We start from the raw sequence: 25,615 nt of genomic DNA on the forward strand, positions 1-25,615 counted from the left end.
AATATAGGTATACAACTTTAGAAAATTCCATGGAATTGATGGGTTGCTTCTCACCCCAGATAAAACATTCAATGTCATTTTAAAAGGTATTTATGGAATGTAGTTTTTCCATGATGCAACTTTGTGTGTTTTGACTTTTGTCAACCTGACATAATTCAAACCTTTTTCTCTACCACCTGATACCATGGAGGCTCTTCAGTTAGTTCAGGAAAAGATAAAAATTCTACTGAAGCATGTGAACTGTGGCGGGTAATCCATGTTCTGGGGACACTGCCGGAAAAGGATTAATGAATGGCTAAATAGAAGTGTAATTGTATAGCAGTGTGAACAGCATATCTTTCAGATGAATGTCAATGTGTTGATGCCACAGGGGAATGTGTTCAATTATAAAGTTCCCTGAATCAATGTAGTGTGCTCACCCATGGAGTATATTTTGCTGGTGTAAAGTAGATGTAAGTTGGAAGGGGAGAGGAATCACCAATGGAAGTGGTTTTATTATGTTTTTACAGGGGGTTCTAGAAACAGATATAATTGAGTCTGGATATTTTTCCATTGAAAAACTTGATCTAACATTAGTTAGAACTCTATGGTACACTGATGAGTTCAGAAGGCAGAGGGAGTTTGGACTGCCAATTCAGAAGTTTGTGTAGATCCATCTATTAACTTTATTTTTCCAGAAGATCAATTGGTATGAAATGTGTGAAATTAATGATAAGCACACAATCAAATGTAGATTACCCACTTTTTTCTAAATTTGCTTGTAAAATCATATGCTGGTCCAAGGATCCATTAATTCATATAAAAACATACATTATTAATTCATAGTTAATATTTTACCTTGTTGTCTCCTTCACTCCGATACCAGATCCATTCCACTGGTTTGTGTTTTGCAGCATCACATTTCATTACAACAGTATCTCTTTCATAACTAACCATTGGCTTATCTCCTCCCTTTACCTTAGGCACTAAGAGAAAATAAAATAATTTTTGTTTAAACAAAATCACAAATAGACAAATTATATTTACTAAATCCCACTTACATTTCTCTGAAAGTACTGAACTTTGTTCAGTGGTCTATTTTCAATATATTGCACATTTATTTTTCTCCTATGAAGCAATATATTCTACACCTTAGTTTGTGAAAACAGTTCCAATTAGGAATCTTTTTAAAACATAAAATGGAGGTTATGCATTCTATTTGTTTTATTAAAGTTCTTGTACAACCAGTGTATGCTTTGGTGGACTGCTTAAGTGAGGAGGGTGCGGGGGCTCTACAGGCTGGAAAGTTCTATTCCCTCTAGGTGAAATGTTTGCTGAAAGGAAAGAGATTTTGCTTTCAGAAATTTATAGCATTTTGTGAGAAACATCTTGCTTCAAAACAGGTCAGCACCAAAGTGAGGAGAGCGGAGTGTGCATTGACCCTTCATCAAACCGTCTGAATCACAATTGGAAAAAAGTGGCATAGTGTTGGTAACCATGCATGCCCTTCTGGGCTTTCTTCAAGTCACATATTAAATGGGAAGGTCATTGAAAATAATTAAGTATTTCATCAAACTTTCAACTTTTCCAGTGAAACTGTAATAGATCAAACTCTAAATGGAAAACACTGGAGGTGAAATGGAGTGGAGTGGGAGTAACATGGGATTCTAACGGACTTCATAAGAAAGTATCATTACATACATGTTTATTTGCGGCAGCCACAATATTTTCTTTCTTTCTAAACTGCTCAATTTAAATACCAACAATGACACAGCAGTACAATGTGCAGCATATCCCTCACTAACAAATACATAGTGTAGGTTTAAATCTCAAAGTAAACAAGGTTTAACCACATAAAAGAGGTCCAAGATACAGGTACAAAATTGGGGCATAAAACATCTGAAAGTTTTGCCAAAGATATTTCAAAGAACACAGCTTCAAGGAAGCCAGATAATCATCTCTCATAATTGTCATGCATAGACCTTCTGGCCAGATGTAACAGGGATACAATAATAATTTGTGAAACCTTTTGCAAAATATAACGTGTGGTTTATATATACCTAGTTTCCATATTTTTCTATAATAAAAAATAAATCAAAACATGGTTATCTATGGTTTTCTGGCTGTATTTATCTGTAAGAATGGAAAACAGATCTTTAATTATATGTTGACCAGGTTGAGAGGGCATCCTTCTTTATCATAATAATTAATATAACTCCAATGTTTAAGAACACCCTCGAACTCAAGTGAGTTGTTTTTTTTATCACTCTAGGGCATGAAGGAACGAGGCGTGTGTTTGATGGAAGGACCCCTCTTTTAGGTTTTACCTGTTTTTCAAATGTATGAGGAGAACAGTTTTCATGAACGCAAGTCAGGGAAAAGCAGTGCTAGTGCATCTTCTCCACAGAGGGATACAATTTCGGAAGATGCAGAAATGTCAATGAAATCCACTAAATGTTGATGGAACATAAGTCACAAAGTCTAGCTAGAGGAGGCAAGTTAACAATAAGTGACGGATAAGGCTTTGGACTGGAGATGGACAAAGCCAGGTCATATCTTATTTGGTAAGAAAGCAAAAAGTTGTTTGGGGTGAACGGGCTAGGAATAAAACATCATAGTGATTCTTACAATGGTAATGCTTAGCACCTGGATCCATGCACAACACAACTATGACAACTAATTTTAGCCATAGATGTATGAATGGCATGGTATTGCGCTGGGGGACAGGAGGCCTGGTGCTGAGGTAGGTAAGGCTCAAGCAAAGGGGGTTCACACAGAAGTGGAAAGAACAGAGCTGTCCCTGGCACTAATAGGTGAGTGTGCATTCCCTTTGGGAAAATATACATCCATTGATCACCTCCCCTTACCATTTTGCCTCCTTTTAGTAAAGAGGTATCATATTTAGCCACAATGGTTTTCTTCTTTCTTTTGTTATAAAAATATATTTTACTCCAATACAAGCTGATAGGCATCTAACATGCACTCTGTTCTTGGCACCCCCAGTCCAAATCTTGCTGAGTACAGAATAAAGGTAATTCATGAATAAGGAAACTCCCTGGGTTGGAATTGCAGAGCGATTAGGTCTTGTTGTGACAATACTTAATGGTCTAACATTAAGGATTGCCCCTTTTGAAGCAGCAGTTAGGGACAGAAAGTGCAGATGTGCTCTAGAAACTTCCTCACCTTGAACAACAGGAACTACAGCCTTACCCTTCACACCTCCCATCTACCAAATGGCCAGTGGCATGTAGCAGCTGCAGTGCTCATAAAGAACTAATAGAAGCTCATTGATAACAAAGTTCACAAAATTGATAAAAGTGCCCCTGATTACATCCTCCTCACTTCATAGACTGTCTGCACCTACCAGCCACAGGAATGAAGGCAATGCACCTCCACTGTAGGGAAGATATGATCACCCCCATCTTCTGCCATGCCACAACCAGGAGCATCCAAAATGAGTTCCACTTAGCTTTCAAATTACTATTGTGGGTCACATTTTAAGGTTGAACATAGGAAGACAACCACTCCAGCATTTGTAGAATCTCCTTTTCAACATTGCATGTATTGCCCCATGTACTCTTCCACACTGCTATGATCATGGACTGCTGCCTTTGTGCACAGCCTGAATGTTTCCTATATAGGTGTCCAGCCATAGCTGTAGGCTTCCAACTCCTGAGCTGATCAGACCTTCTTGCTAAATCAGTGCTCCAACAGTAGCCTTTCGGGGATACATTTTTGCCCGATTCTAGTGCTTATCAAAGGAACCTAATAAAGCACTATCGCACATACGAATAGAGCTGTTTCTTTCTACTGTGTTGCATCCTCAGATTGCATGCAATCTCAAAAAAGCCTCCCAGGAAAATTGATCTTGAATTAAAACTTTAAATTATGGACTCTCCTTTCATTCAAATAAACATTCCTTATATTCCATCCTCGTCATACCTCGTCTCTCTGAGCAGAGCCTACTATAAGTCAGTGGCATGTTTGCTTTAATCCTTATTATTGTGTTTCAGAAAATTGCCCGTGCATAATTTCAACGATCGCAACCTCTCCTTTAAATGTGATACCCCTGCAACCTAGCATTACCTAATCTCCTTCAGCTCATCTATTTGCCCCTTTCCCCACTAAAGATCATGCCTAGCTCCAGTAAATCTATATACTACATACAAAGTGGGGTAACTGCATGCAGTGGGTTCCTTAAGAGCACAAGACTAATCCCAATAACTAAAAATAATCATTGAAAGCATGCTGACTGACAAAGCCCGTCAATGCTTAATCAGGGGTAGTATGTGCTATAGAAAATTCAATTACAATACAATACAATTATAGAAGATCCTAGCCCTCCCTAGTACTAAAACCATAGCATTTAGTGGTCAGGAAGCCAATTTTAGTTCATGTAGGCTGCATTATAATTTCCTTATATTTACGGTCACCCTTAAACGCATACATAATATATCCACTTAGTGACATCTCACAATGACAATCAGATATGGAGTGATATTAAAAAAGTTAATCCCAGCAGATTTCTTCACCACTCCTTTCTCCAACCTATACCTGCTAAAGACCATTAACTTTGAAGAAAATATCTTAGAACCGACAACCCAGTGCAATACCTAGTGGACTATGATCATAAGAAATAGCATAAAGTTACCTGAAGAGCTGCTTAAAGCTGCCAGCATACTGAAAATTATAAACTTTGCACCTATCTCTCACACTTCATCCATCACACTGCTAGGACAATGTGCCCCATAGAAGGAGAGACGCACCTAAGAAGTCCTCATGTATGGCATGGCTACACCTATTCACATAAAATCCAAACAAAGGTCCTAATTCAGAACTGGGTGGAGGGGAATACTCCATCACAAATATGACGGATATCCCACCGGCCGTATTACGATCCCATTATATCCCATGGGGTATAGTAATATGGCAGACAGGATATCTGTTACATTTGTGAAGGAGTAACCCCTTCATCAAGTTCTAAAGTAGGCTCAAAAACAACACCCTTGCAATACAATACATTGAAATTATTGTGTCATTCAGTATCATCATTGTTTTGTCAATAAAGTCAAATTTTTGTTTATTTTTGTGTAATGCAAAATGAGTAATTTCTAGATGCATGTCTAAATGTGCAGGGTAACTGGCAGAGCTTGAATATAGGAAGTATTTCATTGCTATTGTATACTTTTTGGAAATTACATGGATACACATGCAATTCAATTCTGACAAATGGTTTACTTGTTCTAAAATACTTTAACAAGATTTCACTATACTAAATCATTTATTAGGAGAACAAATTCAGCAGGTTCTTATTTGTACAGACAGGATGCTTTTAACAAATGGTGTTTTATTCTAAAATGATACATTTTGCAAAGTTAAGTATTGTTCTCTATTTTTTACTTCAGATTCCTAGATAGTATAACCTAGCATTTTACTTACTATTTTGAATAAACAGTTCATTATTTGAAATAACACCTTTTCACATACCCACCTAAAAGTATACCTGGAATATAAAAATATATTAATAAGTTGTTTGGTCCTATAGTGCCATGTTAGGCTTTCCATACCCTTCAGTGGCAATATTGGCCCATATTACACAGTGAGCCATTATGTAACCATAGGATTATAGTCCATAAGTTAATGTATATAAAATTGGAGCAATGAATAAAAAGGAAAAGATATATGGTTGCTTTTAGCTCAGCACTACGGACTTCAAAAACTGGATTGATTACAACCTATTCAATTTCTGTTACTGAAGGCAAGTATCATATTTGCATAGACCGCCCTGTAAAGCCCATTACCAAGCGTGATACTATGCACCGATGTCATGTTGCCTCCACAGGTTGGCTTTGCTCCTGCCAGGTCCCCCAATAGCGGCTTCGGCCCCATGCATCCCACATGCCTCGTCAGCCCCCTTCCTCCACTGGATAGCTGGATTGTATTCTCAGCTGCCCAGAATACTGTGACCGCACCCGAACCTGACCCGGGTAGTGCGTCTGAGCAGGAATAAGGAGGCAGCTTGCTGCGGATGGAAGGTATGTGGCTGGTGAGGTGGAGTGAGACAACAAGGGTGCAGTGAATTTACTGGTGAGCAGGTGCGCGGAGGGAGGGTGTTTGTGGCCCCTCTTGCGTGGTCACACAGACAACTGACAACCAGAGAACCAGTGAGCCAGAAAACCAGTGCAGCTTGGGACAAAGTAGTTAGGAGAGGGAGCATTCGACACCGCCCACCTTATCTAATGCCCCTGGCCCTCCCCGCAAGGCATCTAGACAAGGGTGAGGATGAGCGGGGCTAACCCACGAGTCTACAAAATCTGGAATCATCTGACAACGTTTTCTTCTGTTGCCCTCTGCCATTGTGCTAGGTTGCAGGATTACCCTCCCCCCACTATACGGGAGCAACCCTCCTGGACTTCTTAAAAAAGCTGTCCATTATAGATGGCACAAAAGGTGCTCAAGGTGGCCCTCTGACTTATCACAGACTGGTGCCACCGGAGGAGAGACTGTCGATGTTCAAAGTTGAGGCGACAGTACATCCACCTTCGATAACTAGCTCTATTTCAGACCAGGATGAGCTCTGCAGTAGCCCGGCGATGAAGGATGTCAATGTCTAACTGGAACAGCTTAAGGTAATAGCCATCAAGTCAACACCAAAAACAGCTAATCAGCAGACCAGCCAGCATTCTCCCCCTAGGATAGCCACAACCATGCACAACTCTCCACCAGATTTGATCTCACATCTGTCCTCCTAGAATCTGCTCTTCCATGTAATGAGCCTAGCCCATGGGACGATCAAGGATGACACACCAGATATTCAATAAAGATCATGCGGCCCGCCCCAACATTGGTGATACAAGTGGGCCGCATCACCAGCTCTTCCAGTGCCACTAGTATCCCCATCCCACCAGCTGCCCACTGGGCCAGGACTTCAATGGGCAATATAATTTCACTCTCACCTACTAAGACACCCAATTTGGATGGTACAGGGGGATCCCATCCAAAAACTTGGCAGCGTGGAACCAAAAAAAACCACTCACTTTTGGAATAGTCCTTTCTTCCTTACTGAGCCTGCTTGAGACATAAATCGGAAGCTAAAACCAGCCCTTCAATTATTTCAGGCTCCTTGTGCCCAATGTGGCCACAATTGTTGCAAACACTCCAGTCCACTGTTGCAGCCTTAAAATACCACTCTGATAAATTGGTTGTACAAGGTGATCTCTTGAACTTTTTAGCTGTGTTTACAGCATGAATAGACAAGCTGGACAATTTAAAACAAACTAATTTCAAGAGCACAATCAACCACTAATCTTGTACAGTCAATCTGTTGCTGCTCTCCCATCACAGATAATCTTCACTCCTGATGTTTCTCATCACCGTTTTGGATGAAATTATAGGATTGTTTGGCATCTCTGGTAATTGCCCACGACCTATACATGAAGCTTCTAAGCATTCGCCGGAGTTTTTTTTTTTTTTTTTTTACAGAAAAGCAACCAATGGTCATTTAAGTGTTCACCTGTAATCTGTGGCTCAACGGTCAGCACTGCGGCAACCGTCAATGAGGCCACTAGCATGGCTCCTAATAGTCCACATCCTCTCTGAGAACAGTAGCGCAGATGATCTGCAGGAGCTTCGTCACCCCAGCAACAAAACGGCCCAGTCAATAGACTTGATCACTGGGTTGACACTGGCACCAACTTCATCACCCCAAGCTGAAAGTCTGCCCCCAACTGTCAAACCAGTCCACGGGAATTTGGTTATTGACAACCTTTACCAACCCCACCCACTCAGCAAGGGGGAAAAGAATCCGGAAGCAACAAAACAGGCAGTAACATAATCTCTGCATCTCCCAAACTGTAGTCGCTGTTCACGAATAAACTAACAGGACATACTCAATGTAAAGGACAGCAGAGTGTCACACATCAATCCCAGTATATCATTAAAAGTGCAGAGCTTGTCGGGCCAAATGGGTAACGGAGTGGATCCCCCAGTGACTGCACGCTCTCCCCCAAGACCTCTCAGATGGTCCCTCAGTGGCCGCTCCAAACACACAAAGCCCACAATAAATTAAACAGAACCCATCGCCCAACCAGCAAGACATGGATTCAGAGGCGTGATGTCAAGGAACTCTGAGGACACAATCGCACATGGACAGCAGACAGCACAAGAACCACTAGTGGAAGAATCTTGGCTCCCTGCAGTGTCATCCAGGTCTGGAAATACTCCTTAGAAGTAACAATAAAAAATGGACCGGGATTAAAAAACACAATAAAATTTGATCCTCAATGGCTCTGAGCTCAGATGGTTTACAACCCGGGTACTGCACCAAGGCCACCAATAGTAGAACAAGACCCCAACCACGTCCTGCGTCCAACAGCAAGAGGCAGTACCACACCCCACAAACTCCAAGCTGTTTATTTCTCAGTATCGCTCGCAAGGCCCCCAGGACATCTTGAATAGGGGAAACATTTTTAGCCTACTAAAGGTAACCCCCAGGGGTTCTCAAGCTTCAGAAGCCACACTCTTAACATCAATCTCTCCTTCCTGGGCACAAACTATTCAATCCTTTTCAGAGGCTGCATGTTCACAGTGATTGGTAATCCAGTTGTGTTGACAAAACCACACTCCACCCTTGAGCCCAGTACAAATAATCCATATTCAGTCTTAAAAAGTGCCCAAACCTGTGCTGTCACCAATGGCAGAATTTGAAATGTGACTGCCACTTCTCCCTTTGAGATTGATATGAACTGGCTGGCTGCAGCCTTGTCCAGCAGATGGTTGGACTGAGCCAAACACCTGGCATCCAAACATTTGACTTTGCTCTGGCCAGCATTGTGCTCCTGGAACTTAAGTGTACTTCTACAGCCTTATGATCTTCTTGCCTTTTTAACAGGCCTGATATCCTGGCACTGCATCAAACATGGGCAAATCAGAGCCTTTCCATAACTGGCTTTATTGAATACTGGAAGAAGGCGCTCAGAGCACAAATTTGGCAGACCAAAGGGTGGTCTGTCTATATTAGTCTCATGTCATCTGCAAAGCAATGTTGATTTGATAACATTTCAAGACAGGTAGCTGTTAGGAATCAAAATCGCAATTTGAAGATTGCAGTGCCCCCTCTTGATAATCAATGTTTATGTCAAGAGAAAAGTGAGAAAAGCGGTCAAGGATCAAACTCTTAATAACAATTTTATGTGCCCTAGCTTTAAACTTCCCCAAAGCGGATTACTGTAACTTCAATACCAATCTCTTTCAAGATAGCCCTGAATCCCTGGATTGCTCCCCATTTTGGCAGCCTCAGGACATTATGGGGGTTATACTACCCCGACGGACGGTGTTAACTTGGCGGTAGCACCACCAACAGGCTGGTGGTAACTACCACCAAATTATGACATTGGCGGTTTGGCTCATGCCAAACCGCCAATGTACCACACCGTCTGCCACGGCGGTAACGACCGCCAGGCTGGAGACATCAGTCTCCAGCCCGGTGGCCATCACTAGGCGGCCTGCGGGATAATGACCCTGCATACCGCCATGGTTTTTCGTGGCTTCTGTACCGCCATGAAAACCATGGGGGTAGGCACTATCAGTGCCAGGGAATTCCTTCCCTGGCACTGATAGGGGTCTCCCCCACCCCCCTCTCCTGCGTCCTCCCCCAACAGCCACGGCCCCCTACCGCCCCCCAAAGCTGATAGGGTCCCCTCCCCCCCCCCCCCGAACACCATGGGGCCCCCATACAAACCCCCACACCCCCCACTTACGCATGCACCCCACACAATACACCCCCCGACACACACCACACCCCCCGCATTCATACATGCACTCACCCCCTCTATGCACACACACAAATTCACACCCCCATTCACGTACACACCACACAACACCCCCTCCCCTGTCGGACGATCACCTTACCTGCCTCGGTAGTCGTCCAGGAGGGAACGGGTTCCATGGGGCCTGCTCTGCCGGCAGCACCCTGTCACCACAACACCGCCACGCTGACTGTGTTGTAATTCGGTGGGCGGTGTTGTGATGACGTGGCGGAGGAGCAACCTCCACTGCACCGCCGACCGCCAGAATGGCTGCTGGCAGCTCTCCGCCCAAATTATGGCAGAGAGCTGCCAGCAGTCAGAATATGGTCGTCGGAAGACCGCCAACACTGGCGGTCTTTGGTCTGGCGGGACTTTGGCAGTCTTCTTAGAAGACCACCGAAGTCATAATGAGGGCCAATGTAACAATCAAGGCCAAGGGGCTACTCTCAAAGCGTGTTAGGTGAATTCTTGGTTTTGCAACTCAACAGTGATGGCTATATAGTTTTTAACGGCCAGGTTCCACAAGACATACCACTGAACTGGACGAGAACAGACAGTAAAACACTCTGCAATACAGAAACACTCCCATTCATTGAAAGTTACTGTACTGTCCCTCGTACGGAGGGTGATCATTGTCCTCAAATAATCACCTTTACCGTCAAACATAGCAAACAAAGGGGCATATTTATACTCTTTGCGCCGAATGTGCGTCAACATTTTTGAAGGACAATCGGCGCAAACACTGCCCCATATTTATACTTTGACGTCCGACCCCGCGGGCGTCAAAGTTCCACCATGTGCGTAATTTTTTAGAAGGGGGAACCAGCTGTGCGTTAATTATATGCAAGGTAGGCGTTCCCTTCCAAAAAATGACTTTAAGGCCTGTGCGCCTTATTTATACTGTGACGTCATTTTGACGCACAGGAGGGGGCAGGCCTTAAAAAACGGCGCACAGCCTGATGGGCGCCGTTTTTTAACGCCTGGGTCAGGGCAGACGTTAAGGGACCTGTGGGCTCAGAAGGAGCCCAGAGGTGCCCTCCCATGCCCCCAGGGACACCCCCTGCCACCCTTGCCCACCCCAGGAGGACACCCAAGGATGGAGGGACCCATCCCAGGGAAGGAAAGGTAAGTTCAGGTAAGTATTTTTTTCGTAATTTTTTTGTGGCATTGGGGGGGGCCTGATTTGTGCCCCCCTACATGCCACTATGCCCAATGACCATGCCCAGTGGACATTAGTCCCCTGGGCATGGCCATTGGGCAAGGGGGCATGACTCCTGTCTTTGCTAAGACAGGAATCATTTCAATGGGGGTTGGGGTTCAAAACAAATGGCGCAAATCGGGTTGAGGCCAAAATTTGCCTCAGACCTGACTTGCCCCATTTTTTGACGCCCAAGCTCCATTTTCCCCTACGCCGGCGCTGCCTGGTGTGAGTAATTTTTTTTGACGCACACCAGTCAGCTGTGCCGGCTAACGTCATTCAATAAATAAGGCGCCCGCATGGCGCTTTGGAATGGCGTTAAAATGTTTTACGCACAACTGCGTTGGCGCAGTTGTGCGTCAAAAAGTATAAATATGGGCCAAAGTATCTGCTAGGGTTATGCACCAAGGAATTCACTCAAAAAACCTAATATGTCTTAAGTGGAGTCACTCTGTCAGTAACTCCTTCATGGAAGAGTGTGTGCTGTTCTCTGTCCGAGCCAAGTCAGATTACGGGTCTCCAGCAGTGGAATGGTCAAGTCTCTGCACTCAATTACTTGCGAAATTCCAACAGCCAGCCCACTATCACACTCGCCCAAAACCAAGCGCATTCTCTGCACTGACATAGGCCCTAAAGAAAGCATGTAACAAGGCTCTGAGGGATGCCTGAAAGAAACCAGGGGCCAAAGAGTTCATCTACGCATTCAAGCTGGCACAGAAAAGCTTGAGACAGGCAATTTTGGTCCACTCTCTTATACGCAACTTGGCAGCCCAATTCCAAAAACTTCTGGACCTTGGTGAGCAAACAAATGGATGGAAGCTGTGGGTTGGGCAGTGTGAACATCACAGAATCAGAGAGGGCTACTTTCCTTATTAGACATTTCCTATCAAGTAAAGGTAAAGACTGCTCTTCTGTGTGTGGCACAGTAAGTCTATCTGTAAATTCCTTTGAGCATCTGTCTCAAGTTCAGAATCATCAGCCCTCTTTTGCATCCGAGATACACCTTCTATCAAGCAGGTTGGATTCTGTAATATAAAAGGCTAGAATGGATGAGGCCCTGGAGCCCAATGATTTTCCACAGGCCCTTTTTAAACTGAACACTGTTTTGGGACAGGTTGGTAACCAAGCTCTTTGGTTAATGCTTGCAGAGCTCAACGATGCTAAGTACTATGCCAGCCTGCTCTTGGAGGACCTGAAACAGTGGGTGGAGCTGAACAGGCTTGTTCCCAAAAACTCAAATAGGTTTCACTGCGAAGTCTGGTGCCATAAATAACCTATCTTTGTGAATACTAATTGACAAGGCAAATTATTCGAACTCCCTGCTACATTGTTGCTTTGTGGACTTTAGGGAAACATTTGACTGTGTACCATGGGGAGCCCTCTGAGGAAAACTAAAAAAAAGTGGGGAATCCCCTCGAAGCTCCTAGAGTCCATAATTCAGCTACACACCAACACCTGGATCCATAACAAGTTAGGGGATGGTTCTTATTTGTCTGGGAAAATTCCAACATCACGGGGTGTCAAACAAGGATGTGTGCTAGCCCCCTTACTTCTCCATCTATCGCAGAGCTTCCACAATTTCTTGATTCAGTTAACTGCCACCCCCGAAGATTGGCAGAGCTCAGATCAGTAACCTCCTGTGTGCTGACAAACTTGCAATGCTTGCTTAATCAGGTGCTGACCTACACAACCATCAATAACCTGGAGGTTAATCTGAAGACGACAAAGGTAGTCACATTTGGAAGGAAACAAGCATCAGGGAGGCAGCTGGACATACAATAGTAACAAGGTTCTGGTGGACCAATCATAGAAGTACCTTGGGTTATACAGCGATGCCAATGTTTTTCAGTATGCAGGCTCAGGCTGGGCGAGTGGCTTTTTTTGAACCATCTAGCTTGCTGGCGCTGCCCAATGGAAGGAAACAAACACAGGGGCTGTGGCCAGTGTGTTGAATCCTTCGATCATGTCCTGTGCCTCTGACCAGCCCTCTCGGATGAGTGTAAATTTAGACTCCAGGGCGAGTGGAACAGTCAGAGTATGAGTGTGTGGTCTGAGCATCATAGCAGCCCTTAATCCTGAAAACACCACCTTAAACATCCGGCTGACTAAATTTGTCATCCTTGCATATAAAGGTTTGATGGACCAGGGGGCTCACCAAGTGGCTCTGCAGTACCTTCTGTTATGCCTCCTGGATAATCCGCCTCTACCCAGCCTGCTACTTATGCTCTGTTTTAGCACTTTATAATCCCCTTTCCCACTGAAGCTTCGCTGAAAGATGTCTCTTCTGAGCTTAATCTAGTAAGTGAGCACACAAGTGTGCCTTTGTGAAGATGCTAGCTTGCTGCTTTTCGTGAATTTGGTGGTTAATAATGTTAATGACACTTATCTTTATGAGCCTATAGCTATTATTATTATGCACATGCACTTTACTAAAGGCTCCAGATAGAATTAACTTGTAGTCAGCATTTAAAGGCACTTTTTGCTTATTCCACATGTATGTACCTATTATGCTTCTTTTATAATGTTCAAACACTGGGCTTCGTGCACGTAAAGATGTGCACATACATGTATGGGCCAAGTGTCTGAGACTACAATCTAACTCAGCCTGGTATTGTGTATAGGTAGCCTGGCACAGGAGGAACTCTTCATGGTGCTGACCTCTTCAAAATCAAAGGGAAAATTAGTGTGAGCATGTACATCTGTAGGGTTTTACTGAATTATGCAGAGTGCTTTGCTATTTACTTTATTATATATTACAGGCAAAATCTGCACCATAGTGCAGTTTTTGTCACAGTTGGGCCTAGGGGTGAGTGAAGCACCAATCCAATGGTAAATCAGGAAACCGAATCCAGATCGGACCTTAATTTCCACATATCTTCACTTTATGTAACCCTTCAAGATGTATCCTTTTTCTCTGACTCAGATTCTAATTAGATCTGAGCCTCTGAATTGCCCTGATGTGCCACGTCAATTACCCTGCTGCCCAGCTGGAGGATCAAAGCTCATTAGCAGTCTGCTCCTGGTAGAGGGTGGAACGGAATAGGCATGTGCTAATTACTTTTCAAACTGCATCTGGCTTTGAAAGGCTCAACCCCACAAAAACAAAGGCATTTAGCCAGATTTCTGGAGCCAGACACATGAAGGACAGCCCTTTGAAATTTTAACGGGAAAGGGCCAGACATTTTTGGCAACTGGGAGCATATAAGCTGTTTCAACAGCACCTTCTTGGAAATTGCCAAAATGCTGTGCAGGAGAGTTGGGGCACTGGTAGAGTGATGATGTATCACCTTAGGACTGGGCTGAGGTGCCTAGCTTATGAAGCGTCCCACCCCTTCTTAATAACAACAACACAAGGGAAAGACTTGACTACTGTCTGATGAATGCCCACTGGGAGAGGGGAAGATCCCTGATCCCACAGCAAAGATAGACTGAAGGGCTTCTAATTTCAGTTGCCACCCATGGACTAATGGCCTCATTTTCACTTTGTCAGTCCCAGGACCACCAAAGCCGCAGGGAGGACGCCTGCCTGATTACAATGTTCCCGCCGGTCTACTGGTGATAACATTACAATTGAGAGTTCCCACTGGTCAGATTGGCAGGAACAGTGCTACAAGATAGCACTCAGCTCCCTTAAAGGAGCCGAGTGCTCTCTCGTAGCACTAAGGGGGCCAACCAGCACTCTTGGAAAGCACAGTCTGCAAAGCAGACAGCGTGCACTCTGATGGTGCTGGGTAGGGGTACCCCTGTAGTGCCCATGCCATTGGCATGGGCCTCCCTGTGGCCCCCAACACAACCTCACCGCCAGCCTTTCCATGTTGGCAAAACTGTAATGGAAAGGCTGGCGGTGAGGGGAGTTGTAATTAGCCAGGCAGCGCGGAGTACAACTCCGACCGCCATAATGCCGCCGGGAACCATGTTCTCGGTAGAGGCGGCGGTCACTTGGCGGGTCAGCCCACTAGGGTTGCACCGGGTCCTCCCCCTCCGCCCTATTACAATGATCCTGACAGTCTGACCGGCAGGAACATTGCAATAGAGCGTTCCCGCCAGTCAAGCCAGCAGGAACAGTGCTACGAGATAGCACTCAGCTCCGTTATGGGACCTGAGGGCTATCTCATAGTAAAAAGGGACTTGACCAGCACCCTCTGAATGAGCACGGTCTGCAAAGCTGGGTGCTGGGCAGGGCCCCCCATGGCCCCAAGCACACCCTCACTGTCAGTCTTTCCATGTTGGCAGAAATGCCATGGAAAAGCTGGCAGTGAGGGAGAGTTGTAACCAGCCAGGTGGTACTGAATTCACCAACACCCTGGCTGGGCACAATTCTGACCACTGTCATGTCAGTGGGAAGCATGTTCTTGGTGGGGACGACGGTCCTCTGGCAGGTCTGCCCACCAGGGTTGTAATTGGGCTGTTGGACTGCCCGGAGTGCAGCGGTCCGACCATCAATGCAAATGTGGCGGTCCTCGGACCACCACAGGAGCTGACCCCCCTACACTCGGAGGGTGCAGTAAACAGATGTATCTGTATCTTCTGTGAACTGGTTCTGCATGATCGTGACACTCAAAAGGAGGGTGGGACTAACTTCTGCGGACCAGCGGGTGCCTTGCAAGTTTCTAAAGAGGCTATAGGACCATGAGGTTGAAGACCGTAGGGCACACTGTCTTGGGGTTCCTGGGTGCTTCTGAGGAAGACTTCATGCCCAAGAGAAATGCTAGACACCCAGACAGACTACAGGTCCTGTGCAAGTAAGGAATGCTGTAAAAATGAGACGCCCCATGATATGCACAATTTAGATGCCAGGCAGCCTGAAGAAACCACTCCTGGTGGAAAATTGAACTTTCAGCATGCAGTGAACTATTACAGGCATTAATGAATATCCTTGTAAGACGGTACCATCTTCAGTGATTTTAATGGCGGTGCATTAGATTATTGTAACATACGTCTGCTTTGATTGATGGTTGACAGCCTAAAAAAAGCCAGTAGGACTATCTGCAGCACCCACAATATATTGGGTCTAGTATATGTGAAAGTAATTGTGGTTATAGGATTCGGGGCTTGTAAATGTTGCAAATTGTAAGGAGGGTGTCCAAGTAGGTATTTCCAACATCCTTCACATGTAGATTTGCGAATTAATATGCCTGGAGTAATTTGTTTGAAACAAAATACCTTTTTTTTGTGAAGTAAAAGCATTGACTGAATAATTAATTATTGGGTGTTGTGTAGCTACGATACTAGTCCACACCACCTGCCCTGTGTAGGCCTTGGACTGCTCTGCCTCCCTACTCAGAGAGTCAAGTGCTACAACAGGGTACTTGGTTCCCAGTAGATGGAAGGGTGCAGACTTATTACTTATGAAGGACTACATCCTTTGCAACTAATAACCCTCTTTCCTACAGGAGGGTTTGGGCTAAGGTTCTTAGATGCAAATATGGAGAGTAGTCACAATTTTAGAACAAATTAAACACTAAGTGGTCCTTACCTTTCAAATGAAATGTTGCCTTGGCCTCCAATTTAGATTTAAATATGCAGGTGTAATTACCAAGCTCGCTGCTATCGCTAACATCAAACCTATAGAAACAGGAATCACACATCTATTAATAAACTGCTTTGTAACACATTAAAATAAGAAGGTACAGGGCATATCAGACAAAGGGTCTGATTGTCAAAGGTAAATATACATTTTTTTGCTATTCGGCATTTCTGAGTGGAGATGCATACCTATGTGCAACCTTACATGCCTTCATTCCCTGAAATTAGTAGGTGGAGAGCTGTCTACAACACACTTTACAAGAGTAAAATTACTACTAGTAACTTGCCACTGGTTTGATGGAGCTTTGCTACTGGGTTGAAAATCTCACTATGGGAAAGTATAGGTAATTCTAATTAAGTTTATTATTTTTTACAGACGTATTGAAAAATAATGTAATGTTCAACATAAATATACAGCCATTTAAAATATGAAATAACAAACCATTACAACACATTAACTCACCAAATTAATTGTGCATTCAATAACGAAATAATTTAAATATATTAATTTAGAAATGTTTAAACCATATTCTAGAAAATTAACCAGCTGCACTAAAATGTTTGTGTTCAATATTGTTAAGTTTAAAAGACTAATTTCATTTTATAAAATTAACTTTATTCTGAAACTTTTAATGAATTAAAAAACAATTATCCATATTTTAGATAATATATCTATAATATATATCGAATTTAAATGTCTAAATAATTTAATTAGTTTAACAGTTGTTCTCATGGGGTGCTAGTTTAAATCCCTGTCACCAATATGTTCTATAAAAGTATTTTGCAGTACCAGTGGTTGACCATTTGTGGTTCTTGGCTTGTGCAAGGAACGGACTGGAACACATTCATGCCTGTTTTGACACTTTTAGGGCTGCAGTACTTTTAGAAGTGGGTTTTGTGAACTGTAATGACCTTGCTAATACAAAACAGAAAGTCCCTTCCAAACGTCTTCTAAAACTTCCCTTAACCCAACTCATTTTGAGTAATTATTGCCCGTTTTCCCACCATGCCCTGTGGGGTCTTCCACATTATTACAAAGTAGTAAACATATTTGTGGAGCAATCTCCACCACTGTGGTGGAGATCTCCATACAGAAAAGATAGGAGACACGGAAGTCTATGGTCATAGGTTTGTGAACTGCATGTTGTAGTGCATGAGTAGTCCTACTGCATTACTACTTTATGCACTACAAAATGCAGTTTGTGATTTGGGCCCTAGATAACTTTCCATTAGTATGATACTGCATTTCAAACCAAGACACTGTAAGTCTCCCTGGGAAACAGTGTACTGTATTTAAACTCCGAACTATACAAAAAAAAATAAGTTTCAACAGATCATGCAAATGGAAGATGGTATATGGTATCATGGCCAATGTTGTACTGTGTAGTATTTGTCTAAATTCACTACACTTAGATGCAAAATTGCACAGTTATAAATATCAAATGTTAAAACATTTTATAATGTTATACTCCCAGAAAATTGCGAAGGTAAAATAAATTAAATAACTACTTACAGCTTTAATGTTAATGATTAGGACTATTATAAATATCCCAGGAAAGGGAACAAAAAGGCAATGGCTGGTGTTAGACTTGGCATCATTGGCGTGGTCTCCCCTAACTTTTTGACTCTACTTCCCAGGTTGTTTCTGTGTGCTGAACTCTGTTTTTGCTGTTTTGTTTGCTCTGGACACTTTACCACTGCTGACCAGTGCTAAAGTGTAAGTGTTCACTGTATAAACTGTAGGTGTACTTTGGCTATCCATGATTGGCATACTTGATTTGCCAGTAAGTCCATAGTAAAGTGCACTAGAGGTGCCCAGGGCCTGCAAGTCAAATTTTACTAGTGGGCCTGCAGCATTGGTTGTGCCATCCACATTAGTAGCCCTGTAAACCTGTCTCAGACCTGCCACTGCAGTGTCTGTGTGTGCAGTTTTAAACTGCCAATTCGACTTGGAAAGTGTACCCACTTGCCAAGCCTAAACCTTCTCTTTTTCTACATGTAAGGCACCCCTAAGGTAGGCCCTAGGTAGCACCATGGGCAGGGTGCGGTGTATGTTAAAGGTGGGGCATGTACTTATGTGTTTATATGTCCTGACAGTGAAATACTGCCAAATTTGTTTTTCACTGTTGCAAGGCCTAACTCTCGTAGGTTAACTTGGGGCTGCCTTTAAATATTATTAAAGCACAGATACACATGTGGAGGTTGAGATCTTTGAACTCAAAATTTTAAAATACATCTTTTAGTGAAGTTGGTTTTTAGATTGTGTGTTTGAAAATGTCACTTTTAGAAAGTAGGCATTCAAGTATGCATTTTCTTGCTTAAACCATTCTGTGACTCTGCTTGTTTGTGGATTCCCTGTCTAGGTAAGTTTGACAGTTGGGCTGTTTGTACTGCTCTCTAGACAGTGACACAAAGGTAGCTGGGTTGTAGCCTGCATATCCTGATGAGCCATCTGTGCTAGGAGGGAGGGAGGGAGGAGTGGTCACTTACACCTGAAAGGGCTGTGTCTGCCCTCACACAATGCAGTCTCCAACCCCCTGGTGTGTGTCTGGGGCCTGGCCTGGGCAAGGCAGGATTTCACAAACAAGCGACTTTCCTTTGAAGTTGGCCTATTTCTAAGGCAGAAAGAGGTATAAGAACAGCACCCAAACCCTGTGAAAATTACATCACTTCTGGAATCAAGAAGAACCTCTGCCAAGGAGAAGAGCTAAAGAGAAGTGCAGCCATGCCTGTGACTGTGGAGCTATCATGCAGTTGCTGCTTCTACCTGTGAAAGGGGACAAAGACTGGACTTTGTTGTGCATTCCTGCTTGTGGAGAATCTTCAAGGGCTTGAACTGAGCTTGCCTCTTGTTGAAGTCTCAGGGCCATCAAAGACTCCCCTGCCAGCACCTGCCTCTCTGCTGAGACTCCTGCCTTGCCAAGTGGAGCCCTATCCAGTTCCTGGGCCCCTGAAAGGTGAAGCTGGCAGACCAGGACTGAAAATCCACACTCAGACTGCGGTGTGGGAAAATTTGACGCACCTTCCGTGACACGGCTGATAAATGACGCACCACCGGCTTCGCAGCTGAAATCAACGCTCCACCTCCATCGTGGCTGGAAGAGTGACAGAACGTGGCTCAAGAAACGATATGCAACACCCGCTAACGGAGGCTGATAATGACGCAAACCCCACACAGTGCGGTTTTGTGATACCGTGCGACAGGATTTTCAAAGCAACAATGCTGGGCGCGAAAAATCAATGCAAAGCCTGCGCAGACCTGAGGTGCCTGTCCGGATCGACGCATCACTCTTTTGCAGGAGAGAATAAATGATGCACACTGACCTGACCGGAGGAGGAGCGATGCACAGTCTCTCTTGTGAGTGAGAAATCGACGCATCGCTAGCGTTTTTCGGCCCACACTTTGCCCATGCAGTTTTATTTTGACGTTACCCAGGTACTTTTGAGCGCTAATGCAAAAACAACAAGTGATGGACGGAATGCTGAACATTGTCAAACATTCACCCCCAGTCACAGATCTGGGTTTAATCCATCGTTTTTTTGCTGCCCAGGCCATTCCAGTTTGGACCCAGCCATATGCAAATCAGTCTTGACCCTGTTCCCCATGGGAACAGTCCAGCCCGAACTGCTAGGCCAGGTCTTTCCTGGACTGGAAACAAGCATCCTGGGACCGGTTTCGGGGTTTCACCCCTCATCAGCCAGGCTAGCTTGAATCCAGTGGCATGGGAAGCACGGGACCCACGTCTGGGCATACCCTTCCCACTTAGAGTGACAAATGCAAAAACAACAAGTGATGGACGGAATGCTGAACATTGTCAAACATTCACCCCCAGTTACGCTATCCCACAGCGTTTGTATTTTGCTTTGCTTTTGCCGCCCTAAGTGCGCCGGGTATGCCCAGACGTGGGTCCCGGGCTCACTGTGCCACTGGATTCAAGCTAGCCTGGCTGAAGAGGGGTGAAACCCCGAAACCGGTCCCAGGATGCTCGTTTCCGGTCCAGGGAGAACCTGGCCTGGCAGTTCGGGCTGGACTGTTCCCATGTGGAACAGGGTCAAGACTGATTTGCATATGGCTGGGTTCAAACTGGGGTGGCATGGTGAGCAAAATAATGGATGGATTAAACCCAGATCTGTGACTGGGGGTGAATGTTTGATTGGTTCCGCATTCCGTCCATCCAGTTACGCTATCCCACAGCGTTTGTATTTTGCTTTACTTTTGAGCGCTAACCAGGTACTCACTGTTTTCTAAGGATTAAGCCTCTTACTCATTGAAAATTCATAATTTGACTTGTGAATGTTGGATTTTTGTCGTTTTGGTCTTGTTTTGTTCACATAAATATTACCTATTTTTCTAAACCTATGTTGTGTCATTTTTGCAGTGTTTTCACTGAGTTACTGTGTGTGTTGGTACAAATACTTTACACATTGCTTCTGAAGTTAAGCCTGCCTGCTTGTGCCAAGCTACCAAGGGGGATTATCCATTACCCTGACTAGAGTGAGGGTCCTTGCTTGGACAGGGTAACCTGACTGCCAACCAAAGACCCCATTTCTAACAGCCGGCCGGAAGTTTTCACTCCTCCTGGCAGGATAGGCTGCAGAATGGGGCCATCAATTGTACAATCTTCAAAAGGACAGTCACCGTCATAGGACTGGATCTGCTACTTTACACATGGAGTGAAACCCAAAAGGGTGGACCTGCTCCCATGTGAACCCAGGACAGAAATTGGGATCCAAGGATCCTGCGAGCTATAAGAAAATAAAAGCCGCAAGAAGCCTGCAAAAAGGCGAGCCCAGCTGAACAGTTTCAACTGAACTTGCCGTGGTCCCTGCTGGGGACGTCTGGGAGATTGAGTGTTAACTGGTGCTCAAAAGGACCAGGACCCTTGGCTGGTGTTCAAGTGTAGTCTCTCCCGGTCAAGACTGCAAATGTGGGCACAAAGAAGCTTGTTCTAAACTTTATTATAAAAGACCCAGAGGCTACCAAAGGACTACCACCGAACCACAGTTGCTGTTGTCGCATCACAGGTCTCATTAAATTTGCTGGTTTGACCCTCTTAAAGCAGCTCTACTTCCAAAAAATTTTCTAAGTGGAGGATTTCAACGGTACCGACATCAAGCAGCACCTCGCCATCATCTAGCCTTCAGTCACAACCAAACAGCACCCCACTCTACTGACAAGAAAATACATCCAGAAAAAAAACTAACAGCCAGATTTATTAAGGTTTTGTGTTGCCCTTGTTCCGGGCAAGGGTGATGCAAAACTTAAGTAAGATTCATCAAGTCGCACAACATCACCTTGTGTGGACCTTGATAAATCCATGGTAATGCAAGGCAGCGCAAATCATTGCCTTGCGTTATTCTGCCACAAGTAGGTGTTACATGGGTGGAGTGTGGGATTTCCCATGCATTCACCCATGTATTTTGGTGCATTCCCAGATTTATCATTAGTGGCAAACATAGGACTGCCCCAAACCACAGTTGCCATTGTGGCATCACCGGTCTGATTAAATTTGCTGGTTTGACCCACTTAAAGCAGCTCTACTTCCAAAAAAGTTTCTAAGTGGAGATTTCAACGGTACCGACATCAAACAGCACCTCACCATCATCTAGCCCTCAGTCAGAACCAACCAGCACCCCACCCTACTGCCAAGAAAATACCTCCAGAAAACAAACTAGGGCAAGATTTTTTAAGGTTTTGTGTTGCCTCATGTGCTGTGAGGACAGCAGGGCTCAGACTGGTCCAGTTCGTGCAGGTCAGCTAGGCAGTTACAAACAGGCTTCTGGAACTTGTAGTGTCCCAGTAGCTAACACAGGAGGCCAATCGGCTAGCCCTTGGAGCCACTCGGGTGGTCTTGGGGTCAAGGGAGCAGGTCCAATCTTCCTCCTTCATGCTGCGGGGGCGTCCTAACAGCAGGATAGTCCCAAGTCTTCCACAGGTCAAAAAGTGATCTGAAGTGGGGTCTGAGAGTAAAACCTTTTATCCTCAGTGCCAGTATGTGGGTGGGTGATGCCCTCTTTTGTCTCCATTTTCTCCTTCCTGAGTTTGGCTCCAAATTGCCTAGGGTAACAATAGGCAAGGGCAGGTCTGATGTCACTTTGAGTGTGTGGTCGGCAAATCCTTCTGAAGTGTAAATGGGGCTGGGTATAACCATTCCACAGCCATCCTGGCAGGATGGCCCAGTCTGTCCACATCTATCCCCCTAGGCATCAACAACCCATCACAAGAGACAGCTACAGTCATGTGGCCCTGGCTACTGGAAGAAAGGCACAGTTGGTTTGGCACAAAAAAGCAAAAAAAAAAAAAAAAAAGAAGACTTAATCAAAGAAGATTTTAAATTACAAATCAGAAGAGTTAAAGAAGTATTTCTTCATCTGCTCCCAATCTAAAAATGTAATAAACAACCCCAGTGTAAGTCTAAGGGACAGATAGGCCTTAAAACAGTGAGAAACAACTTTAGGAGTTTTTCATTACCAGACATGGAAAACTGAAATCCAAGTGTCCTACATTCTAAATAGCATACACCTTGCCCTAGGAGCATTTATCTTAGGAGTGATTTATAAGTACTTAAAAGGAAGGTTACTTCCTTTCAAAGATGGAGGAGAGATGGGGCTCTTTTGGAGGGGGAAGTGCGGAGGGGCTTTGGGGCTACGTGCATTGGTTTTTCTTTGTTCAGATATTGCTTTACTAATTTTGCACATGTAAGCTGTCATATAAAATACAATAAAAATTGTCACAAGTCAAGGTTAGGCCTTGCAAAACATTTATTTTATGCACAAAAGTGATGGATGGAAATAGTTGAATTAATCTCAGCCACTGTTACTTACTCGAACCACATCCAGTCCATCATTATTTTGCACACCATGCCACCTCAGTTTGGACCCCAGCGATATGCAATTCAGTCTTGACCCTGCTCCAATGGGAACAATCCAGCCCAAACCGACAGGCCAGAGCCTCCTGAACACAATCTGCCACAGCCAATTTTGCTTAACAGGAGTATATCTGTATCCTTTTCCACACTGAGAAGCGACCTACACTCACGAGTCTACCAGCTTGTGGTTGTTTACCTTTTGCTTCAGTGTGTTTCACACAGACGTTCCATGGGCCAAATATACCATACTAATGGAATTTCACCATTTGTAAATACACCATGGTAAAGTTAATTTCCACCAATCCCGATTTCCTGAATTAGGCTGTGGAAATTACATTTGTTTTCCCCTCTCTTTTCTTTTTTTATTCAAACAATTCTTATCAATCCATCACGGTCCCTGTGTCCTTCGTTACACTTATGAAATACAGTTTAACTTACATTGTAAAGTGCCTTGAATTAGTAAAATACAAAGTAACTATCAAACATAATTCATTCAAATTAGTCATATAATCCTACCATACATTGTAAAATACTCACTTAAACCAAGTGTGCCATTTTGATTCTGTGTTATTAATGGCAAACTCAGTACTATTAATCTTTTCCTCGCCATGCATCCACATCACTTCAATTGGGGGCTGGGCTTTGAGTTCTGAACTGGAGAGCTCACATGAAAGTTCCATTTTAGTTGGTTTTTCAACAACTACATTTGAGTCCACAGAAGATGCGAATTCTATTGGAAGTAATAACAATTGTGAGAGTGTTTCTAGAACTACAGCATGTCAATATACATTTGCAAAGAACATGGAAAGATTTACACACAAAGGAAATAAAGAGGTGGGGCTTTTTCGCTGTAACTTTTCCAAATACAATATACTTACATTATTTCATTCAGATCTTGACATAAACCTCTTTTAAACAGCATGAAAATCATCTTAATTACACAGTCAGAAGATTAAACTCTCATGCAGTGTTTAATACAAAATGTGCCTTTGAATTTTATGAGTTGATGTAGCCCCTTCTCCACACACCATAATTCACACACAACCACACATTTGTCTAAAGCTTAGGGCCATATTTATACTTTTTGACGCAAAACTGCGCTAACGCAGTTTTGCGTCCAAAAAATTTGCGCCGGCTAACGCCATTCTGAAGCACCATGCGGGCGCCGTATTTATTCAATGACGTTAGCCGGCGTTAGCCGCCGGCGCTGCCTGGTGTGCGTGAAAAAAAATGACGTACGCCAGGCAGCGCCGGCGTAGGGGGAAATGGAGCTCGGGCGCCAAAAAATGGGGCAAGTCAGGCTGAGGCAAATTTTTCGCCTCAACCCGATTTGCAACATTTTTTTCGACTCCCAACCCCCATTGAAATGACTCCTGTCTTAGCAAAGACAGGAGTCATGCCCCCTTGCCCAATGGCCATGCCCAGGGGACTTCTGTCCCCTGGGCATGGTCATTGGGCAGAGTGGCATGTAGGGGGGCACAAATCAGGCCCCCATATGCCACAAAAAAAAAAAAAAAATACTTACCTGAACTTACCTTAATGTCCCTGGGATGGGTCCCTCCAGCCTTGGGTGTCCTCCTGGGGTGGGCAAGGGTGGCAGAGGGTGTCCCTGGGGGCATGGGAGGGCACCTCTGGGCTCCTTCCGAGCCCACAGGTCCCTTAACGCCTGCCCTGACCAGGCGCAAAAAAACGGCGCAAAAGCGGCTGGACGTCATTTTGTTTTGACCCGCCCACTCCCGGGCGTGAATTTTGCCCGGGAGTGTAAATACGGCGCACATGCCTCGGAGTCAATTTTTTTTTAGACGGGAACGCCTACCTTGCATATCATTAACGCAATGTAGGTGTCCACGCTAAAAAATGTCGCAAACTCCATGGATTTTGGTGCTAGACGCATCTAACACCAAAGTATAAATATGGAGTTAGTTTTGCGTCGGAATTGCGCCCAAAAAAAAAAAGACGCAATTCCGGCGCAAACAGAGTATAAATATGCCCCTGAATGTTCCAGTGGATGTTCTGTTTCGTAAGAAATCATAAAAAATCTCCTTCGAAACAAGAAGCTCCCCTTGAATGAAGTTGGTATAAATTAATTGAAAGAATCAGTAGGCACAGGGAAATAGTATTTAACTGGACTGTTGGTGGGATCTCCTATGAACCCCACAAGAAGCTGACCGAGCTGGTGTCTGGTTTGGGGTGTGGAAATGGATTATGTTGTTGAGGTAGGCTGGTACTAAGTTGTG

General features: G+C 44.2%; 1 protein-coding gene across 1 annotated transcript in view; it reads right to left on the reverse strand.

Moving 5' to 3' along the window:
• The window catches only part of EMB (embigin), a 180,766-nt gene that overhangs the window by 37,748 nt on the left and 117,403 nt on the right, over positions 1-25,615 (reverse strand). The window contains exons 4-6 of the mRNA XM_069221598.1: positions 23,916-24,108; positions 16,460-16,548; positions 838-965 (exon numbers count right to left, since the gene is read on the reverse strand). Coding sequence (XP_069077699.1) covers positions 838-965; positions 16,460-16,548; positions 23,916-24,108 — 410 coding nt within the window. The remainder of the gene's footprint in view (positions 1-837; positions 966-16,459; positions 16,549-23,915; positions 24,109-25,615) is intronic.

Source organism: Pleurodeles waltl, chromosome 1_1, assembly GCF_031143425.1.
Source record: "Pleurodeles waltl isolate 20211129_DDA chromosome 1_1, aPleWal1.hap1.20221129, whole genome shotgun sequence".
NCBI lineage: Eukaryota > Metazoa > Chordata > Amphibia > Caudata > Salamandridae > Pleurodeles > Pleurodeles waltl.